The sequence below is a fragment of the Epinephelus lanceolatus genome, chromosome 24, assembly GCF_041903045.1.
Source record: "Epinephelus lanceolatus isolate andai-2023 chromosome 24, ASM4190304v1, whole genome shotgun sequence".
NCBI lineage: Eukaryota > Metazoa > Chordata > Actinopteri > Perciformes > Serranidae > Epinephelus > Epinephelus lanceolatus.
The window spans coordinates 7979012-7998391 of record NC_135757.1 but is presented as its reverse complement, the minus strand read 5'-3'; the positions used below and the strand labels follow the sequence as shown (position 1 = coordinate 7998391).

At 44.8% G+C, this 19380-nt stretch overlaps 1 protein-coding gene across 2 annotated transcripts in view; it reads left to right on the top strand.

Annotated features, from left to right (window-relative positions):
- The window catches only part of nrp2a (neuropilin 2a), an 82894-nt gene extending 64278 nt beyond the window's left edge, over positions 1–18616 (top strand). The window contains exons 14-18 of one of the 2 annotated variants that reach the window (XM_033615528.2): positions 5480–5745; positions 6303–6399; positions 7913–7945; positions 15063–15131; positions 16395–18616. In XM_033615528.2, the coding sequence (XP_033471419.1) occupies positions 5480–5745; positions 6303–6399; positions 7913–7945; positions 15063–15131; positions 16395–16699 (770 nt within the window). In that variant the 3' untranslated portion in view covers positions 16700–18616. Of the gene's footprint in view, positions 1–5479; positions 5746–6302; positions 6400–7912; positions 7946–9796; positions 10218–15062; positions 15132–16394 lie in introns of those variants that run through there. The other variant, XM_033615529.2, reaches the window with a different exon arrangement.
- Positions 18617–19380: the final 764 nt, after the last annotated feature.

Below are 19380 nucleotides of genomic sequence, written 5' to 3'. Positions count from 1 at the left end.
ATGGGATCAGTGTCCTTGCTGCGGAGCTTCTTATGTGTGCAGCAGCGAGAAGATTTCATTTAGGCGCAGAAAATTGCACGAGCACAAATGCACTGAGTTTATTTTATCAACTTCACTGAGTCTAGACAAGACACTAATTAAATGGAGTCATTCTCCTTGTGCATCTTCATCGAGTCCCTTTTTCAATTTGATTAAAATAATTCCTCAAATTGAAACCGGTCTAATTTAGCGGCGACGTTGCCTGCCAGCCGCGCCGCTCTTTCCGAGCGAATGAGGATGGAAATGAATTGAGGGGGCAACGCCGTGTCAGGCGCACACAGCCTCGCGTGTGACATGTGACACGTGCCGGCTAGCTCGCCTCGGCAGGAAAGGGGTTAAGACCCAGTAGCTCCAATTAAGTTCGGAGCAGGAGATTCCAAAGACGGGGAGTTATTCCCAGCCGTCCGTTCCTGCAGGCGCATCCCAGATGATGCTGTGTAGACACAGAAATAATTATTCATTTTCCCTTTATACACACCCACGAATCAAACGTGCAGCTTTTGGCATGTTATTAAAAACCATAGAAAACGTATCCTGCTGGGTTTAGCAGGGATCACTATTTATACTTTTCATAAAGGGGGGTAAGAGATTGTTATCCCAGCCTTGTTTTAAAATTCATTGGTTTTGAGCAAGTCGCCATGAAAGATTCAGCGCCGTTCCAGCTGGAGAGAATTAAACAAGAGGTTCAGCGTGCCCTCTTTCTTGTCAAATTTGTGATGTCACCTGGGTCATGTTCAGCGGGGCCGGCAGCAAAGGTTCCCGGAAAGCGTGACCGATTTAGGTCACAGCCGCCTTTGACAGGGGGGCTTCAAAGCAGCTTCTTTCATCACCGGCCGGATTGGAAAGGGTCGCTCAGATTAGTCAGGTTGTGGCTTTCATGTATGGAGTATCATTTCCAGCCGTTATGACACACCACGCCGGCTTTGATTTTCCCGCTGATGTCAAAGGTCAGAAATCCCAGCCAACACCAGATCATTATTTCACTGCTATCAAATCACAGTTTAATCCTCTGTAGAGTTCGTCTCTCTCATGTGGCCCCGACGCCATGATCTCCTCACCTCCTGACCTCAGTCATGAAACCAATTATTAGCCGCAGAGGTGGAATCATCCGCCATATACTGCGTTATTTGGCTTAATATCCCCCTGCTAGTAAAATCATGCTAAATAGACTTCATAGATTGAATCCTTGTTTGCTTCTCGCTGCAGGAGGCCGCTGTGAAATGGATTAATAATGCTCTGTTGTGCTGCGTACGGCGAGGCAGCCTCGATTATGAGCTGTCTGGCGAACAAGAGGCACAACAATGGGGGGCTCACTGCGAGACGTCGCGCTCCAATGTGAAGCGGGGACGGCGGAATAGGCTTTGGTGCACACATTAAAAACGTGTGATAAGGCGCCTCGCGGAGTCACAAATATGTTTCTGTGGCCCGTCCTCTATAGGCACACATGCAGTGTGTACACAAACACACACACACACAGACTCATTCCAGGGCTGCGAAGGGCCAAGGGACATACTGTCACACACACTGTCTGAAGTGTCACACACAGGCGAGTCTGGGCGTATGGCGGGCAGAGGGGAGCTGTCAAGTCGGAGGAAGATTTGTCCCTCCAGATACTGCTTGTCGGATCTGCTGGAAAGGCCACACACACACACACACACACACACACACACACACACACACACACAGGCACACACAGCGAAAGGTTATCGACCCAGTCATTCAATAAGTTGAGCATGGCTGCGCTAAAAACACACACTACCTCAATGGATGCGACTATAAGGATAAAAAGCAGAAGTGGTATTAAAAGAAAACACTTTCACGAGCCGACGTGTGTGATGTCATCAGGTTATTCTCGTCCTATTTCTATTATTATCACTATTATTTCAGTCACTGTGTCTGTTCATGTGCCAGCTGAAATGTTGTAGTAACGTAAAAGTGCCACCAGGTGGCAGGAGCTACATTTGAAGTACCATACGTAAACATGCAAGTCACTGAATCCTCCACAGGAAGTTCCTGCAAATGTTTCACAATAAAAGCCTGTTTAGAAAATGAAGGGATTCTCTCAAGCGACGTTATAAGGGGCTTTTAATTTGAAATGGATACAGGAAGCGTTGAGTTTGACGCCACTATTTTTTAATTTTCTTAGTTTATATCCTCCATTATGAAGATGTAGCATTGTTTGCTAGCTTGATGCTAACGGCAGTACTCAGCGGGTTGCTAAAGGGCCTCTGCTGTTTCACGCCATCATTTAACATCCCTACAGGAAATATCAAAAACCCTGGGGTGTTTTTGCCGTACAGTTTCCACGGCAACAGATCGCTCCGCGTTCCTATTGGTCAAAGTGGCGGCTGTGACGGGAGCAGTCGTTAACGACAAAAAGAAAATCAAACATGCTAGCCTTTCTGTTGGAACATCATGAGGCGTCCCAGACGTGGCGTCAGTTGTCGTCTACTATGACACACTACACGAGATGAACGATGGATTATCACGTACGATACTCATTGTCGTTCACAATTGATGCCGACACCGTACGTCGCTGCGTTGGGCTGATATCGTGTAGTGGGAACCAGGCATTAGACACGAACACAGGTTCAAAAATACAGAAGTTTCTCTTTAAAGACTGAGAAAGAAAAACTAAAACAGACACACTCTGGAAAATACCTGATTTGCCTCACACTGCTTTTTCCTTGCTTGTAAGACAGATAGGCGCACACGCACACACACACACACACACACACACACACGATAAAGCAGGTGATTTAATCTGCAGATTGTTGATACTGGACATTTTCCCACAGGGCCCACTTAAGAAATTCTTCACCAGACGCCTCTTTGAGTCACTCTCTCACACATATATGCAGTCTCCTTTTCCTCTCACACACACACACACACACACTCAGACATACTGTAGGCTCACCCATCTCTGACAATGGAATTCATGTTGGCAACCAATTTGCAAACTAAACATCCTCTGGTGTAAACAAATGGAGTAGCGTTTTGTTGGACCTTTCCGCTGTTGGAGTCGTTCACCTGGGAGGGAGTGAGGAGAAATGGCCCCCGGGGGTGTTGGCTGGAGTTGTGGTAGCGCTCCGTGGAAGAATGACGCTCTCACTGCTCCTATTCTTCTTCTGTGTTTATATTTGTCATTTCCCTATTGTTTGGTGTGACTATTGTGCAGCAGTGATCCCGTTCCTGTTAACAAGCCGTGATTCATTTCTTTTTTGTATCTGTAATTATGTGAAAACATGCCGTACATGTGAGCTTATGGGTATGTATGTGTCCGAGTCTTCCTGTGTGTGCAAACAGGGATGATTTATGGTTATAATTGTGTACGTGCCGCGTTCGTGCCCCACAAACCTGCAACTCCTACAGTGGATATCAAGAGGCGACACATCCTTTTAAATTTCCTAGTTTTTATCGCCTCGAGGGCTGAAATGAAAACCCATTAAATCAGTTTCTTCTTTTGTTTGACTGCAGCAACCAGCAAACTCAAGGTTAAAACAAAGCTTTGCTCATTTCTGGCAATGTGTTGCAAATACTGGAGCAGCTTGGTTGCATATTGTTGCTGTGAAATCCCCCGTGACGTTTTTATTTTAGTTTCACTGGATCCAGTGTGTTCATGAGTTCATCCAATCAGCTGAGCCAAGAGTCTCATGTGTTAGAGTTTAGACGATGTCAGGGACCTGGGTCTGTTCTCAAAGCACAGCAGTCAGGAACAGATTATACTGTACCAGAGGGTGGAACAAGTGGTTGTTATGCAAGTGTCAAGTCTTTGTGCTCAAGTCCCAAGTCAAGACAGGAAGGTCCCTAGTCAAGACTGACAAATTCCAAGTCAAGACAGGCAAATTCCAAGCCAAGTCCTAATTCAAGACTGACAAATTTTATGTCATGTCCCAAGTCAAGACGGGCAAGTCCCAAATTAGGTTCTAAGTCAAGACTAACAAATTCCAAGTCAAGTCTCAAGTCAAGACAGGAAGTCCTAAGTCTAGACTGACAAATTCCAAGTCAAGACCTGACACAAATTCCACCTCAAGTCTCAAGTCAAGACTGAAAAATTCCATGTCAAGTCTCTAGACTGACAAATTCCAAGTCAAGACTGACAAGTCCCAAGTGAAGTCTCAAGTCAAGACTGACAAATTCAAAGTCAAGTCCCAAGTCAAGACAGGAAGTCTTTAGTCAAGACTGACAAATTTCATGCCAAGACAGGCAAGTCCCAAGTCAAGTCCCTAGTCAAGACAGGCAAGTCCCAAGCCAAGTCCCAAGTCAAGACTGACAAATTTCATGCCAAGTCCCAAGACTGACAAATTCCAAGTCAAGACAGGAAAGTCCCAAGCCAAGTCCCAAGTCAAGACTGGCAAATTTCATGTCATGTCCCAAGTCAAGACGGGCAAGTCCCAAGTCAAGACTGACAAATTTCATGCCAAGTCCCAAGACTGACAAATTCCAAGTCAAGACAGGCAAGTCCCAAGCCAAGTCCTAATTCAAGACTGACAAATTTCATGTCATGTCCTAAGTCAAGACGGGCAAGTCCCAAATTAGGTTCTAAGTCAAGACCGATAAATTCCAAGTCAAGTCTCAAGTCAAGACAGGAAGTCCTAAGTCAAGACTGACAAATTCCACGTCAAGTCTCAAATCAAGACTGACAAATTCCATGTCAAGACTGACAAGTCCCAAGTGTAGTCTCAAGTCAAGACTGACAAGTCCCAAGTGAAGTCTCAAGTCAAGACTGACAAATTCAAAGTCAAGTCCCAAGTCAAGACAGGAAGTCCTTAGTCAAGACTAACAAATTCCAAGTCAAGACCAACGAGTCCCAAATGAAGTCTCAAGTGAAGACTGACAAATTCCAAGTCAAGACCTGAGTCAAGACAGGCAAGTCCCAAGTTAAGTTCTAAGTCAAGACTAACACATTCCAAGTTAAATCCCAAGTCAAGACTGACAAATTCCATGTCAAGCCCCAAGTCAAGACAGGCAAGTCCCAAGTCAAGTCCCAAGACAGACAAGTTGCAAGTCAAGTCCTATATTAAGACGGACAAGTCCCAAGTCAAGACTGATAAGTCCCATGTCAAGTACTAAGTCAAGTCCCAAGCCCTAAAAGTTTTGAGTCCTAAACAAGTCATAATGCACTCTTTACTATTTTTACTAAATTTGCACAACAGAGTAAATAAAATATTATATTTACTGAAATTATGAAAACTTTGTAAAACTTTCATTAACCTGTTAAAACAAGTTAATCAATAAGTTCCTTAATGTTAGCTTAGCATTAGCTTGCTAAATCTGTTAATTTTAACCTTAACCTTAATTCTTTGTATAACTTGAGTTTAAATTCATCAAATTTGTGACTCAAACCTGACTCTAGTCCAAGTCATGTCACTTGAGTCCCCACCTCTGCATGTAACACATTCAGAATAAGACATCTTTCCTCTTATCATGTCCCCTCCAGAGCTCGACAGCTACCTGTACATGGACGCCAGCCTCAAGACGGAGCAGCAGCGAGCCCGGCTGGTGAGCCCCGTTGTGGCAGCTGACACGGGGCCCCTCTGCCTCCTCTTCTCCTACCAGCTGTGGGGGGAGGCCCAGGGCCACCTGAAGGTCCTGGTGCGGGACGCCCACAACGAGGAGACGGTGCTGTGGACACTGAAAGACGATCAGGGCCCGGTCTGGAGGGAGGGTCGCACCATCCTGCCTCGATCCCCGAAAGACTTCCAGGTAGTGATGAACCCATGAAAGCATCAGGGTTCTATATGGAAGTATGTGTGCTTGATAATAGGTATCTGGGTCAAACCCTTTATTATGTGTCTCCCAAGAAAGAGAGACGTGTCTTTAATGTCTTTATCAGGGTTGGTTGGAGAGATACATTCCTCTCAGAGCATATGAGAGCATCAGTTTTAATCTCCCTGTCACCTTAGGCCAGGTTTGACTTCAAAAGGAGCTAAAGTAAGCCATATTGTCTCTATTGGCTGTGTGATTGTTTGGGGATCGCTGCGCATTTGTCAGAGACATCACAAGCACTTAATGTTCTCATGAAAAAGTAAGTCGAAGTCGCTTGCAGAGACGGGGAGGATGATTGCAAGTGTTGAGTGCAACTTTGAAATCACAGGCACCGTATTAAGTTTTTATCCTCTTTCTCTTCCTCCTCCTCCTCCTCCTCCCGCTTGTCCCCATTCTCAATTCCACCCCCCTCTGCTCACTGTCGCCTTCTTCCTGTCTCCGTCTTCTTTCTCAACTTTCCTCCTCCTCTTCCTCTTCCTCCCGTGTTCTGGTAGGTTGTGATGGAGGGTTTCTTTGTGCACGGCACCAGAGGACACATCTGGATCGACAACATCCACATGAGCCCGAGCACGCCCCTGAAAGAGTGTACACGTAAGTCGAACACACACGCGTTTCGGGACATCTCTGACAGACAGACGGGGACAGACTGTTTTTTTCTGCTTCACTTTGCCATCACCATGCAGAAAAAATATTGAAAAAGAAACACAAACACTGACTCACACATGCATTTGACCCGCCGCTCCCTCTCATCCTCCGTCAACCCCACCATCGCCTCATCATCTCGCCCTCCATCAATCTGCCATTTCCCCTCCACCTCCTCAACTTTTTCGCCCGGAGGTCCTTGAACAGTGACACACACGGAGTGATAAACACCCCCAATCCTCCCTCGCCCTCCCATCCCAGTTTCAGAGACTCCTCCACCAAATACAGAGATGAAAGGAGGAAGGAGAGGGAGGGACAGCATTTATTCCTCCACCCAAAAAAAAAAAGAAAAGAAAAGAAGAATAGGAAAACTAGGCCATAAACGCCCCGTGGGCCCCGGCGATGCTAATCTATGTTTCATTAGATTTCTCTTCTTCTCTTTCTCCGCTCTCCCTCTATCTCTCATGCGCTCACTCCTCTGTCGTATTTGTAAACAGAGCTTTTCCCGAGCCGTCAAAGGGAATTACTAGACAGGCTGTTTCCCAAGCAACTTTCTGGGTGCCTGGTGTGAGCCGAGCGCCAGCGCAGCCTCCTTAATCTGGCCCGAGCAGGGGCTTTGGAGAGGGTCTTAAACAGATCAGAGACCGAGCCGGGGGTTCAGAGCCAAAAACCCGCCGTCATCACTACTGACTGACGTCCAGTGTGCTTTGGAGTTGGACCGCAATCCAAGTGTCATCAAGGGAGAGCGTGCGTGTGAAGTGTCGCTAGCTTCTGTTCTGCAGTTGTGTGTATGCGCGTGTCGCGAGAGTCTTGAGAGAGTCGGCGCGGCGCAGCAGCTTGGAAGGCAAAGATGACAGCCCAGCCCTCCCCTCCTCTGCCACTCCCAGAGCATTCTGGGATGTTGCTTATCACCCGACGCAGTTGAGTTTTTCACAGTACGTTGGCGTTCCCGCCAAAAGGCGCCAGCTCCCAAGTCGCTTTCCCTGTTTCTTTCTCACACACACACACACGCAATCTAACACAAACTAAGACACACACGCGCGCGCGCGCTCTTTGTGTTTGCATTCCAGGCAATCAAAGTGAAGGTTCTGCTCTGTGCATTTGCAGCAAGCCAACAACCCCCTGCCCGCTCCAGTTTAACTGGACTCGCCAGATAAACAACTTGAAATGCGTGAACTTTGCAAACACACACGTATACCCTCAGTGCAGCCCATCTCGGATTCCCAGCTCGCACAATACACTCTGTTTGAAATTGCGTTCTGGCAAAGGAGCCGAGTAAATGCCATAACACATGCGAGTTATCTGAGGAATTAACTTAAATTTCCTCAGGAGGAGTTTGATAGTCTTGTGACATTTGTGTGACATTTGGCTGACTTTTCCCTCGTATTTCAAGTTATCTAACAATCGCCTCTCCCTCTCTCCCTCTGCTACTGTCTGCCTCACTCTCTCTCTGTCCTCGCAGAACCCTACGCGGCGTTCTCTCCCGAAAATCCAGGTGAGTCTGACTTTGGTATGATGTCACTTCCTCTCTGGTCTTGCTTCCTGCCCGTTGGTATGCACTAGCCTGGGGGGTTTTTTGCTTGGTGGCACTAAGTTGTCTCTTTAGTCCTCCACCGACGACAACACCGAGGCTGCTGGAGCTGTGTGAATAAATCTGCATTCATTATTATTAAAAGGAGTGATTCATGGCATCATCAGCAGCATGTAGACGTCGCCAAACAAATACTAAACCCCTTGCTAAAATCTTAATTAGCAAATTTGCAAATGAATCCTCTCAAAAGTTGATGTGAGTAATGTGCTGTTGTGCACTAGTTTTACCTCGTCAGTCTCAGTGGAAACAAAGGATTAGTCTCAAAAGAGCAAACTCGGCGTGCAAGGCGAGCTAAATCGAGCACACCTCATGGAGTCAGATATTTGAAAAGAGCTACATATTCTCAGTTCCACGCTGCCTGACACAGCCTGAAGGGTTTTAAATAACTGTCTGCCTCATGAAAAATATTTAGAGCATCCTGGGGGACTCTATGAGATTGATGTTAGTGTTTTGGCATCTCATAATGTCTTCCAATAAGATAAGAGCTTGGCGGTTTCAGTGCGAATGTGATGTGTGTGCACTTCTTCGGCTTTTCTACTCCTCCGCCCTCACACACACTCACACACAGAGTCTCCAACCCTTGACAAACATGCACAAATACACACATTAATATCACCACACACACACACACACACCAGTGTCCCCAGTGAAAAGCAATCAGATAGAGTGACTGAGCAGCGGCAAGCACGGGTGTCTCTCTCTCCTCTCCCTAACTCGGCGCTGTCTAATGAGTGTGTGCAGTGTGAAGTAGCAGGAGCACGCACCATTTCCCTCTGTAATTATGTGACACGGTCCAAAAATCAGGATGTATTCAGCTCTGCTTCACTCTCCCTAGTTCAATTTGACATTCTCTCGGTCTTACAACTCTCCACATCAAGTTTGGATGGCACGTTTTTTTTAGTCTTCCGATGTCTTCGGGGGTTCGTTTTTGCATAGCAGCACTGGATGAAGGAGTAGAGGCTTCTTGGAAGGCGGTTAGCTGGTTCTTACCAAGAATTGGAGACGGGGGTTCAAGCCAGGGGCAGCAGCGTAGAGGATCTGTGGAGATAGTCTCCAAGGAGACAGAGCTTGGCTTGAGGAGGAGAGGACTGGCCAGGAGGCTGATGCATGAGAAAGAGGGAAATGAAAAACCAAGAACAGAGAACAGGATAAATTATGTACTCAAAACAAATCTGCCAATTCGAGCCAGCTAAATAACAAATCCCAATCCAATATCGGCACAGAGAGCTCCGGAACATTGGATCCCCATGTGGTGTCCGACTGACTCTTGCATGGTTCTGAGACTTTATCAGGGGGGCTGTTTGTGACTTCCTGTGCCAGTGCGAAACAGGAAGAGGAAGCTCCTTAATTCAATGTGTGTGGGTGCTTTTATGACTAATTATTTTGGCTGTCGTTTCACACCAAGTCATTCCATTAAAGCTTTGAAAAAAGAATTAATTTCATTGAATCTGACTGGAGCAACCATTGGACTGATTTCAAACCAAATCTCTTGATGATCTTGGTGTGAAAACTTGTCCCAACCCAAGCTACATGAGAGAAATGGATGCATTTTCTTTATTTTATTTTTTTGGGCCTTGGAGATTTATTTTATTTTTTTGCAACTGGCATGCTTGTGCATGCTCACATGAGGTGCACGCCTGCTGTTCGTATGATGACGACCAATAGGGATAGACAATAGAGAAGTAAATGTAGAAAATAAACAAGTGCCACTCCTCTCTTTTCCCGCTGGCCAATTACTCTGTATCTCTCCACCAGGGGGAGGCGTTCCTGTGCCTCCCTTGCCCATCCACTGGTATTACATTATGGCCGCTGGGGGCGCCCTCCTTCTCCTGGCGGTGGCCATCTTGGTCAGAGCCCTCTGTTGCTGCCGACAACACCTGGCCACCAAGAAGAGCCAGCTGTCAGTGGCCTATCACAGCTCCTCGCAGTGCTTCCAGTATTCTAACTGGTCCTCCAGTATGGCCACCCCAGGGGTGGAGCCAGTCCTGACAGTGAGGTTGGACAGCCGGGACCGACACCGTACCCTCTGCTGAAAAGAAGCACGTAGCTGTGTTTGGCAGAGCAGGACGGCAACTTGTGATGTCAGTGGCGGCGAGTGTCGCGATGCCGCAAGGTGGACGAACCCCTTCCCTCATTTAGTTTACAGTTGCAAAGGGTGACAACGACCTAAACTGCCAAGTGAAATTTTTGCAAAGACTGTGCTCTCTCTCTCTGTCTCTCATGGATGTAGCTTCGGTTGCTGTTTTCTTTGTTCCATTAAGGAGTTTGCTGTTGACATTTCACACTGTGCTGCTCCTGATGAGAGGACTGAAGTCTGAGTAAGTTATTTATCTGAGCAGCTTGTTTCGGACCATTGAGTGCCGTCTGGCTCCTCGTAACCCCAACGGTCCTCCTGGAATGACCCCAGCATGGACACGCACACACAGACATGTGTGGGCTGGGGAGAGACGGGGGTCGAGCTGGTTCCGCTGCGAGAGCCAGCCGGAGCTGCCAAACCACAGGCTAAAACAAGACCCCAGAGACACGAGGAGCTCTGCAGTGATGAGAGAGAGAGAGAGGAGAAAACTGTTAGGCTGAGAGGCATTCGACATGCTAGCTGTGGAAATGATCTGGCAAGCCCCAGAAAATAAAGCTCTTGGTACCTCTGTAATAACAACACGAGATAGCTGTGATATGAGTTGTACCAATAGCGAGGGGGGTTGTGACGGAGGAGTGAAAAAAAATCCTTCCATTGTGCTTTTCAACAGAGCATGTGCACATTTAAAAACAAAGGAATGCAAATCCATCATACTTTAAGTCCTGCATCACAAATGGAGATAACCAGCTCGTTTGATTGAACGTCTTGTCTCCTCCTGATAAAGGCATCAGTCAGTGATGGATGCAGCCGTCCTCAGTGTTTAGTGTTTCATCTTGATTGTCTGGCGTAATAAAGCACGTTGTTCCCACTCCCATTTATGCTCCATACCACCCACTCCCGTTGTTCCCAGTGTCTCTGAGCTGCCCAGATGAAACTCACGCTGAGCCCCAGCCTTGTCGTGTTTTCAGTGGGAATATGCGCTTGTTGTTTTTAGGGTTGTAAATAGACACAGCTGTCTGCCATCGCCGTTTTCCCCCTTGATTTATACTCCTACAAATCCCACAATGCTGCTGCACCAGCTGGAAGCCATAAGTGTGGTGTTTTGCTGTATATGTGCACCCTTGAGAGGGATCCAAGATATGATGGAAACCAGAGCCGAGCTCCAGCTATTGATGGTTCTTCATTTAGTGCCATAAGACGCCGCGAGGGCTGTTAAAGGGGAGCTACGCCTGTTTTCAAAATTCATACATGTTATCCCCATGGTCTGAGACGGTCCAAAAATATTGCGAAACATGATCAACTATCTGCCAAAGCCAGAATCTTAAAGCGCTAAAAACTAATTTATGATGTCATCAAGTATAAAGTGTGGAGCTGCTCCACAGACGCTGAATTGACACTGAGATATATGGGACAGCATGACAATAGGATAAAGCTCATTTGGGTATTTAAAAAAGCAAACATCCTGTCAGGCCACAAAATCAGGCGCCCATTTATTGTCTATAAGCAGCTCCAGACTTTATACTTGATGAAATCACAAGTTTGCCCCTCAGGACAGTTACAGAGGATAGAAGCTGAAATCGTCCCTTCAAGACCCTGATACATCATCGGATACACGTGACTATTGCAGTAACGTATTATCGTCATTACATTTTGTCGCTGTCCGATGAAAAACACGTATCTCCACTTTTGACGATTTTGACTTTCCTACGCGCTTTGATGGACACTTCTGACACCCAATGGAGATACATGTTGAATAGATGATGTACTAGACGTCTTTCCATTGGTCATTTGGATATCCAATGCTAACGGTTGCTATGGAATATTATGGACACTCCATGCACTGTAGAAAATCAAAATCGTGAAGAAAAGTGGAGATACGTGTTTTTCATCGGACAGCAACAATTTGACATTTATCAGATGGAGATAAAAAAGCAAAGATGATTCCGTCACAACTTAAATTTCAGGCTATGAATCAATCAAACAAGTCATCAATTAAAAAAGGAAACAGCCTCAGGCTAACATTAGCTACCCGTGCTCTTACGTACCCTGCCAGTCACCTAGCCTCCGGGAACGTGGCTCAGCCTTGCAGCAAATTTTCCCCAAGTGGCCACTTGCGGTATTGCAGCAAAAATGCATCCCAAAAGGCATTTCCCGTATCGACCACCATATAAAAGAGACGTCTATAAAACTGTTGACAGGACAGGACAGGATTATGACTTTCTATTCTGAATTTCTGCGCCATGGTGGTTTTATATTTGTAAAACCTTCCTTAACCCGAGAAAAGCGATTTAAAAACCCACGACATAATGACAATGCAAAGGGGCCAGTTCGTAAAACACCTGTCAGCGCATAGGCTGCATATTGAGGAAGGAAACCTAGAAGCTAAAAACCTTTTTAGCGTATGCACCAGGCGAGCAACTCCATTGGAATGAATAGGCGCCATCTTGGTGTCAATTATCTCGTCAACATTAGCCCTTTTTAAACAGGAATGGTGCAAATTTGCAGGAAAGCCCAATCAGTCTTCGTTCAGCATTGGCAGTATAAAAACAAAATGCCGCCTACCTACTTTTGTTTATACAGAATGCGCCTTTTTCGGGGCAATGGGGGGCGTGAGCAAGTAACAAAACGTGTAGCTCAGTGTGTGACGTAAACAGTGACGTGGGAGGGAAGCCGTGGCTGGTCAGTCCTTCGGCTATTCTCTCGTAAGTCGGCCCGTTCTTCACCGTCCCCGTCATCTGACGGTTAATGGCCTCTTGGTTTGCGAGGACAAGGAGGGCGCGCAATTCCTTGTCTCCCCAGTTGCTCATCTTTACAGTGTCTGTCAGGTTTGCGTTTCCCTCTTGCTACTAGCTGCTCGCTAATTCCTGCTATCAGCTGTTTCCTGTTTATCAGAAAATTGGGCACCTCGTAGGGTAGACATATTGCCAATCTGGCTCTGTGTGTCTAAACGCTCACAGCTTGCCGGCAAAACGGCCCAACATTCACCAAAAATCTGGCAGTGTACCAGGGGGCTATTGAAATCTATGTAGACCCACTGATATTAGTGGAGCAAAAACAAGTGCAGCAACTTCACTGCTAGTCTTTAGTTAAATTTTGGCCGTCACATGTCATCAAAGGGGGGAATGTAACATGAAAATATGTCAAAATGTCGGACAGTCTTGCCCAAATCATCAAGAACAAAGAAAATACATTTGTGCGTTTCTCTGTCGCCATCTTGCTGCTGATTTCTCATAACACTAGGTCGGAGTGTGCCTTTGAACAACCTGTCTCAACAAGAATCAGGACACACTTCCCATAGACGTTAACGCCTAAAATGGAGGGTGAAGGGCTAAGTGGTAGGGCGAGGGGTGTAATGGGATTGACACTCACTTCCCTGGTTTCTAGTTTTGTCAGAAGGTAGCCCATGTTCACAAACACTGATTGGACTTTCCTAGACGATGGAAATATTATATTCTGAATCCAGGTGGTGTTCCCCTTTAACGTAATAAGACACAGTTAATGTACTTCTTACTAATGTTTATCTGGAATCTAAAAGCCTGTTTTGTTGTTTATGTCTCAAATCTCTGACTGAAGTAGACAAATTGGCGCCACTTTCTCCGTCACCAGTCGGTACAGACGTGCTGAGACTTGACACGAGCTCAGTTTTTCGCCCCAGATTGAATCAAATTGAGGTCTTCACTCTGTGGCTTAACGGGCCGTGCTTTCTCGTGATCTGTCACACCAGCAAAAATCCATCACCCACCACAGCCCACAGCTCAGCAGAATGCACCTCGATTTGTTGCAACAAAATTGAGAAGCTGCACTTTTCTCCTCGGAGCGAAGGGAAGAAGTGTTTTTTGGCACGCTCTCGCCGTGTGCTTTTAAATCAACTCGGGGAGGAGGGATTGGACACCCTACATGGGCCATCTCGACACCGTTACGCTCCAAGCCTCTAATAGTTGTAATTAGTTAATGGACAGATAACATTTATTAAGGCTGCGGCAAGCACTTTTCCCTCCCATCTACCGCACCTTCCGTCGCCCAATCCGCTGCCAACTACACTTCCCCCGGAAACAGTATTAATAACGCCATTGGCCGTCATAGACCTCCAGATCTAGACGTGTGCCTTGCCAAGCAGTTACTCCCACTCCTGCATGCTTGCCAAGTGCAGCAAACACACACACACACACACACACACACAGAAAGTGAAAAGAAAACTCATCTAAAGTATAAGTACACTTGAGCTATTTGGCTCAACTTAAGTGCTGCAGCCATTGCGAGTTTTACCACACTTATAATCTTCCAATTCAGACACTCACACACACATATCAATTTTCAGTTGGGCGAGTGTCACAGAGAGGGAAGACTGTCACACGCACTACTTAATGTTGACATTTGATGCTTTTATTTCTTTCTTTGATCATCTTATACACCACTCTTAAACTTGATGATTTTAATGGTGATAACGATGGGTAATGTTAATTATTTGATGATGTTTGCATCTTTATTCACATGGAATGAACAGTCTTATACCATCAGTATGCTATGTGATGACTGTGTGTTTGACAGGAATGTATCATAATGATCTTTCTCTATTAATAAAGTCATATTTTTCTATTATTCCAAGACTTGTGTGTGTGTGTGTGTGTGTGTGTGTGTGTGGGTGCGGGTGCGGGTGCCAGATCTCTACATGGTCAAACGTAGCACCAGTTAATATAAATTTCCAATAATCACAGGGTTATTCATCAGAAAATGTTTGTTTGGTTTGTTATTTTAAAGGCACAAATTGATGCCTTGTGTGTGTGTGTGTGTGTGTGTGTGTGTGTGTGTGTGTTCCCAATGTTGAAACCAAATTTACGTCCTTGGCTCACTGTTACAAATGTAATGGAAATACAGCCACATGATGTGCCATAACAATAATTCTCTGTAGCTTGATGCTTGAAGATGGTGTTTCCTGTGCTTCAGTTACAGTTAAGAAACCCAATGAATTTGGAGATGGACGACTTTTCAGCGGCAGAGATCCACTAGGTGGAGGTGAGGCACAGGGAAGGCTCCACAACACATTTTGATCAGTATAGATAGGCCGTGCGAAGGGACGGTTCCTGGCAGGGGGTTAGCTGGGGTGATTGGGGTTTTATTATTTATTTTTTAAATTTTATTCTATCTGAGTTTTAGTTTTATTTTATTTTTTTAATTTTATTTTATCTGAGTTTTAGTTTTATTTTATTTTATTTTACTTCACTTTATTTTACTTTATTTTATATTATTTGATTTTATTTTATCTTAATATACTTCATTTCATTTTATTTTTATTTTATTTTATTTTACTTCATTTTATTTTATTTTACTTCATATTATTTTATTTTATTTACTTTATTTTATTTTATTTACTTTTTTATTTTTATTTTAGTTTATTTTACATCATTTTATTTTAGTTTTATTTTATTTTATGTTATTTTACTTTAATTTTATTTTAGTTTATTTTACTTCATTTATTTTATCTTATTTTACTTCATTTTGTTTTATTTTATTTTACTTCATTTAATTTAATTTTATTTTTTTTACTTTATTTTATTTTTATTTTATTTTACTTCATATTATTTTATTTTTATTTTGTTTTATTTTACTTCATTTTATTTTATTTTTATTTTTATTCATTTATTTTATTTCATTGAACTTCATTTCATTTTATTTTAATTCATTTCATTGAACTTCATTTTATTTTATTTCATTTTATTTTACTTAATTTAATTTATTTTATTTTTTATCTTGACCCTCCTGAAAGCTACAAATATGTTTCCTTGAGTCTCTCTGAGTGACAGGGGAAAACGCAGGACCCTTCCTCCACCATAAACACGCCCTATAACCATACTTTTTTTATATTCACACCAAATGTATTGTCGGTAGGAGCCAATGCAACGAGACAAAGTGATTTTTGATTAAATATGACTATTTTATGCTTAAATTTAGGTTATGTTCTTGCGTATGATCTGTATCCAGTGATAATTTCTGTTTTTGTATTTTCTGGCGATTATAAATGGTGTGATATGGCAATTTTTTTAAAGAAAACATGCCTTTCAAACCAGGGTTAGATGGTATTTAGAATAAACACACAGTATGTCCATTTAAAGCTGTACTCCCCTCCCCTAAGCCAAAATAAAAAAACATGTCTCCCCAGTGCTTAAAAGATTATTTGACATGTCTTCCACATTTTGCACCCCCCCTTCCCCCCAACAAACAGTCCCTAACTGTGGTGAAATTAACTTTTCTCATCTACTTTTCCACTTCCTGTCTCAGTTTTACAGTTCAATGAGTGGAACACAGCGTCCCCGTCCTCCGAGCCTCCAGTGACCCGCGTCTCAGAGAAGGACAACTCCTGGCTCTACACCCTGGACCCCATCCTGGTCACCATCATCGTCATGAGCTCCCTCGGCGTCCTGCTCGGGGCGGTGTGCGCCGGCCTCCTCCTGTACTGCACCTGCTCCTACAGCGGCCTGTCGTCCCGCTCCTCCACCACCCTGGAGAACTACAACTTCGAACTGTACGACGGCCTCAAGCACAAGGTCAAGCTGAACCAACAGCGCTGCTGCACCGAGGCGTGAGGAGGAACCGAGAGAGGGAACAGAGATACAGCCATTTTGTGAAAACCTTTCACTGTTTTCATTTCCTCCACTTTCAGTTTACGTCCTCCGCGGCGCAGATCCCTGGACACACGGACAACGAGAAAGCCACTTTTTTTTTTTTTTTTTTTTTTTTTTTATCTCGAATGAGAGCTCCCTGCTCGTGGCGCAGTCCAGCATTGGTGGTGTTTGAGGTGAGAGAAAAACTGATGGATCGTCCCATCGCGAGGATGTTAGGCCTCAAAAAAAATATCTACACATATCAATTACAGATTCCTGCTCCACCAAAAGAACTGTTTATAAATGCAGCATAGATTTGTAAGAGGTCTAGTTTTGAAGCTGGATGCTGTCAGCTACACATACTGAGTCAGACACGTCGTGTTGGAAAGGTGGTAGGTTAGGAACGTGCTTAGAAAGCGTCTTTTTGATCACATGTGAACACAGTGGCCTAGAACTTAGCTCCTTTGTGCGGCCCGTTGGCTTCTTTTGTTCCGTCGTAGACTCTGCTACCTATCAGCCTCAGTTATCCTCTTAGTTCCCGGCGGCCTGCGGTATTTTTAGCCGCAGACGTCTGTCGAGTTTGTCTTGGTCACTCTCTTTATGTTTAATGTTTTCGTTCTGGCCTGTCGCCAGCCTGCGATGGCAGATAAGTAGAGAAAAAAAAGAGGTGAAGGACGTGTGTATGTGTGTGTCGAGGTGGGGACGGGGGCGGGGGGCATTTTAACACATTCTTTTAATGACAGAGAGAGTTATTGTTAGATTTAGTTGTTGCTGGTTCCTGTCAAACAGAAGGTCATGTTTACATTGCGCTTAACGGTGAAAGGTCAAGGAGCTTTGGTCGGTGCAACCTATGGATTGCTGGTAAGGGCAGAGACTAGAGACACAAAGAGACTCAGAAGCCTCTCTCTCTCACAGGGGGGCGACGTTCTGCCTGTGCTTTAATGACGGACACACAGGATGAAAAACAAAATGGCGGAGAAAGCTCGTCTCAATCGACTGACTGTGTGCCAGACGCACAACAAGCCTTAAAAGCAAACTGTTCACGGGAATGGTTAAAAAAAGGAACGCGAGACAAGCGGTGTCCTCAAAAGCCATGATTTAAAGGACCTACTCCCCCCACTCACACTCACACACACACACACACACACACACACACACACACCACCCTCCACCTCAAACTACTGGCTCTGCTTCGTTTAGTTTTTAAGGTCAGCTACGCGGGCATTCCTCGGGACTGTTTTGAATCCGAACGGGTTTTGCACGCTCTGAATGGACTCGTAAGCCATGAGAAGGAGAGGGTGAGAGAAGTCTCCCACGCACACACACACACACAAACACACACACATTACTTCACTTGTATATACTGATGTATATACAGAACATGAAGACACACCCTCTCTCGCTCGGACACACTGAGAGGCACTCCGACCTACAAATGAAGGGACCAGTGGCTGCTGCTGAGAGGCCTGAATTATATATTTAAGACCGTGGATTCGCCACACACACATGCACTCAACATCTCATCCCAACTAGTTCCACACACACACACACACACACACACACACAAACACACACATCATCCCTCTCCTCTGAGGCCCGCTTCTCTGGACCCCACTGACTCTCTTCAAAGTGCCTTGGAGCCTCGGGGATCCAGCTTGCCTTTGGAGCCAGTATCAGATACAGTGACTTGACGCTGACAGTGACAGTCGCAGCGCCCCCTTCCACCCGGGAGGACCAAACAATGTTTGGAAAAAAAAAAAAAGGACAAGAAGCCGCCCCTTTCGCACTGCTTGGACTGCTGTTGTTGTTGTTTTAAAGGGGTCTTTGTACAGAAATGCTCTTTTTATGATTGTTATTATAATTATTGTTATGATTATTTAATAAAGGATTTATACCATACTGAGGAACAAGCTGGCCAAGAGTTTATTCCTGGGATACACACATAAAATCAACTTTTATAGATGTGGTTTGTGCAAGTGGTGTTGCCGTACCCCAGCAGAGGCTGAGGGTACACTCAGCGAATCCTCTTATAGTAGTTCATATAATTTCGTACGAAAATCCTTGTATCTTCTGTCAAATCCCCTTTTTCACTTAAATTTGCCTGGAGTGGGTGCAGACTCCTAATTAAGAATGCAGAGCAGCTTGGTGCATTTCACCCTTGGGTGACGACACCCTTCCTCAAGGCTTAAGGCCTTGTTTACACGGATACAGATACAAATAAAAACAGATTTTTATTTATCCCGTATTGAAAAAATTCCAGGTTTACATGATCAGTTGTGAAAACGATATCACTGTTTCCACGAAAACGCAGAAACGGCAGCTTTTTGCTGCAGTTAACATGCCAGGCCAGTAGGTGGCGATACACCATATGTCAAACACTGTAGAAGAAGAAGTTCTGCGCATGCACAGTGATTTGCTTTCCTCTTGGCGCTAGCGATAAAAACATTGATAAACTACATTTTAACCTTGTGTAGCATAATTAGCTGCTATGCACTTACTAATATTGGGCACAGCAGACGTCTTTGTTCGCCGATGTAGCCGTGATGTTGATGCAGCAGTGCTAAGTTCATTTGTAAGCTCGTAAATAGTCCCAAAAGTGCTAACAAAACGTAAACAACCCGGCATATATCCGCCATTGTTGTTGTGGTTCCCGGGCGCCTAAC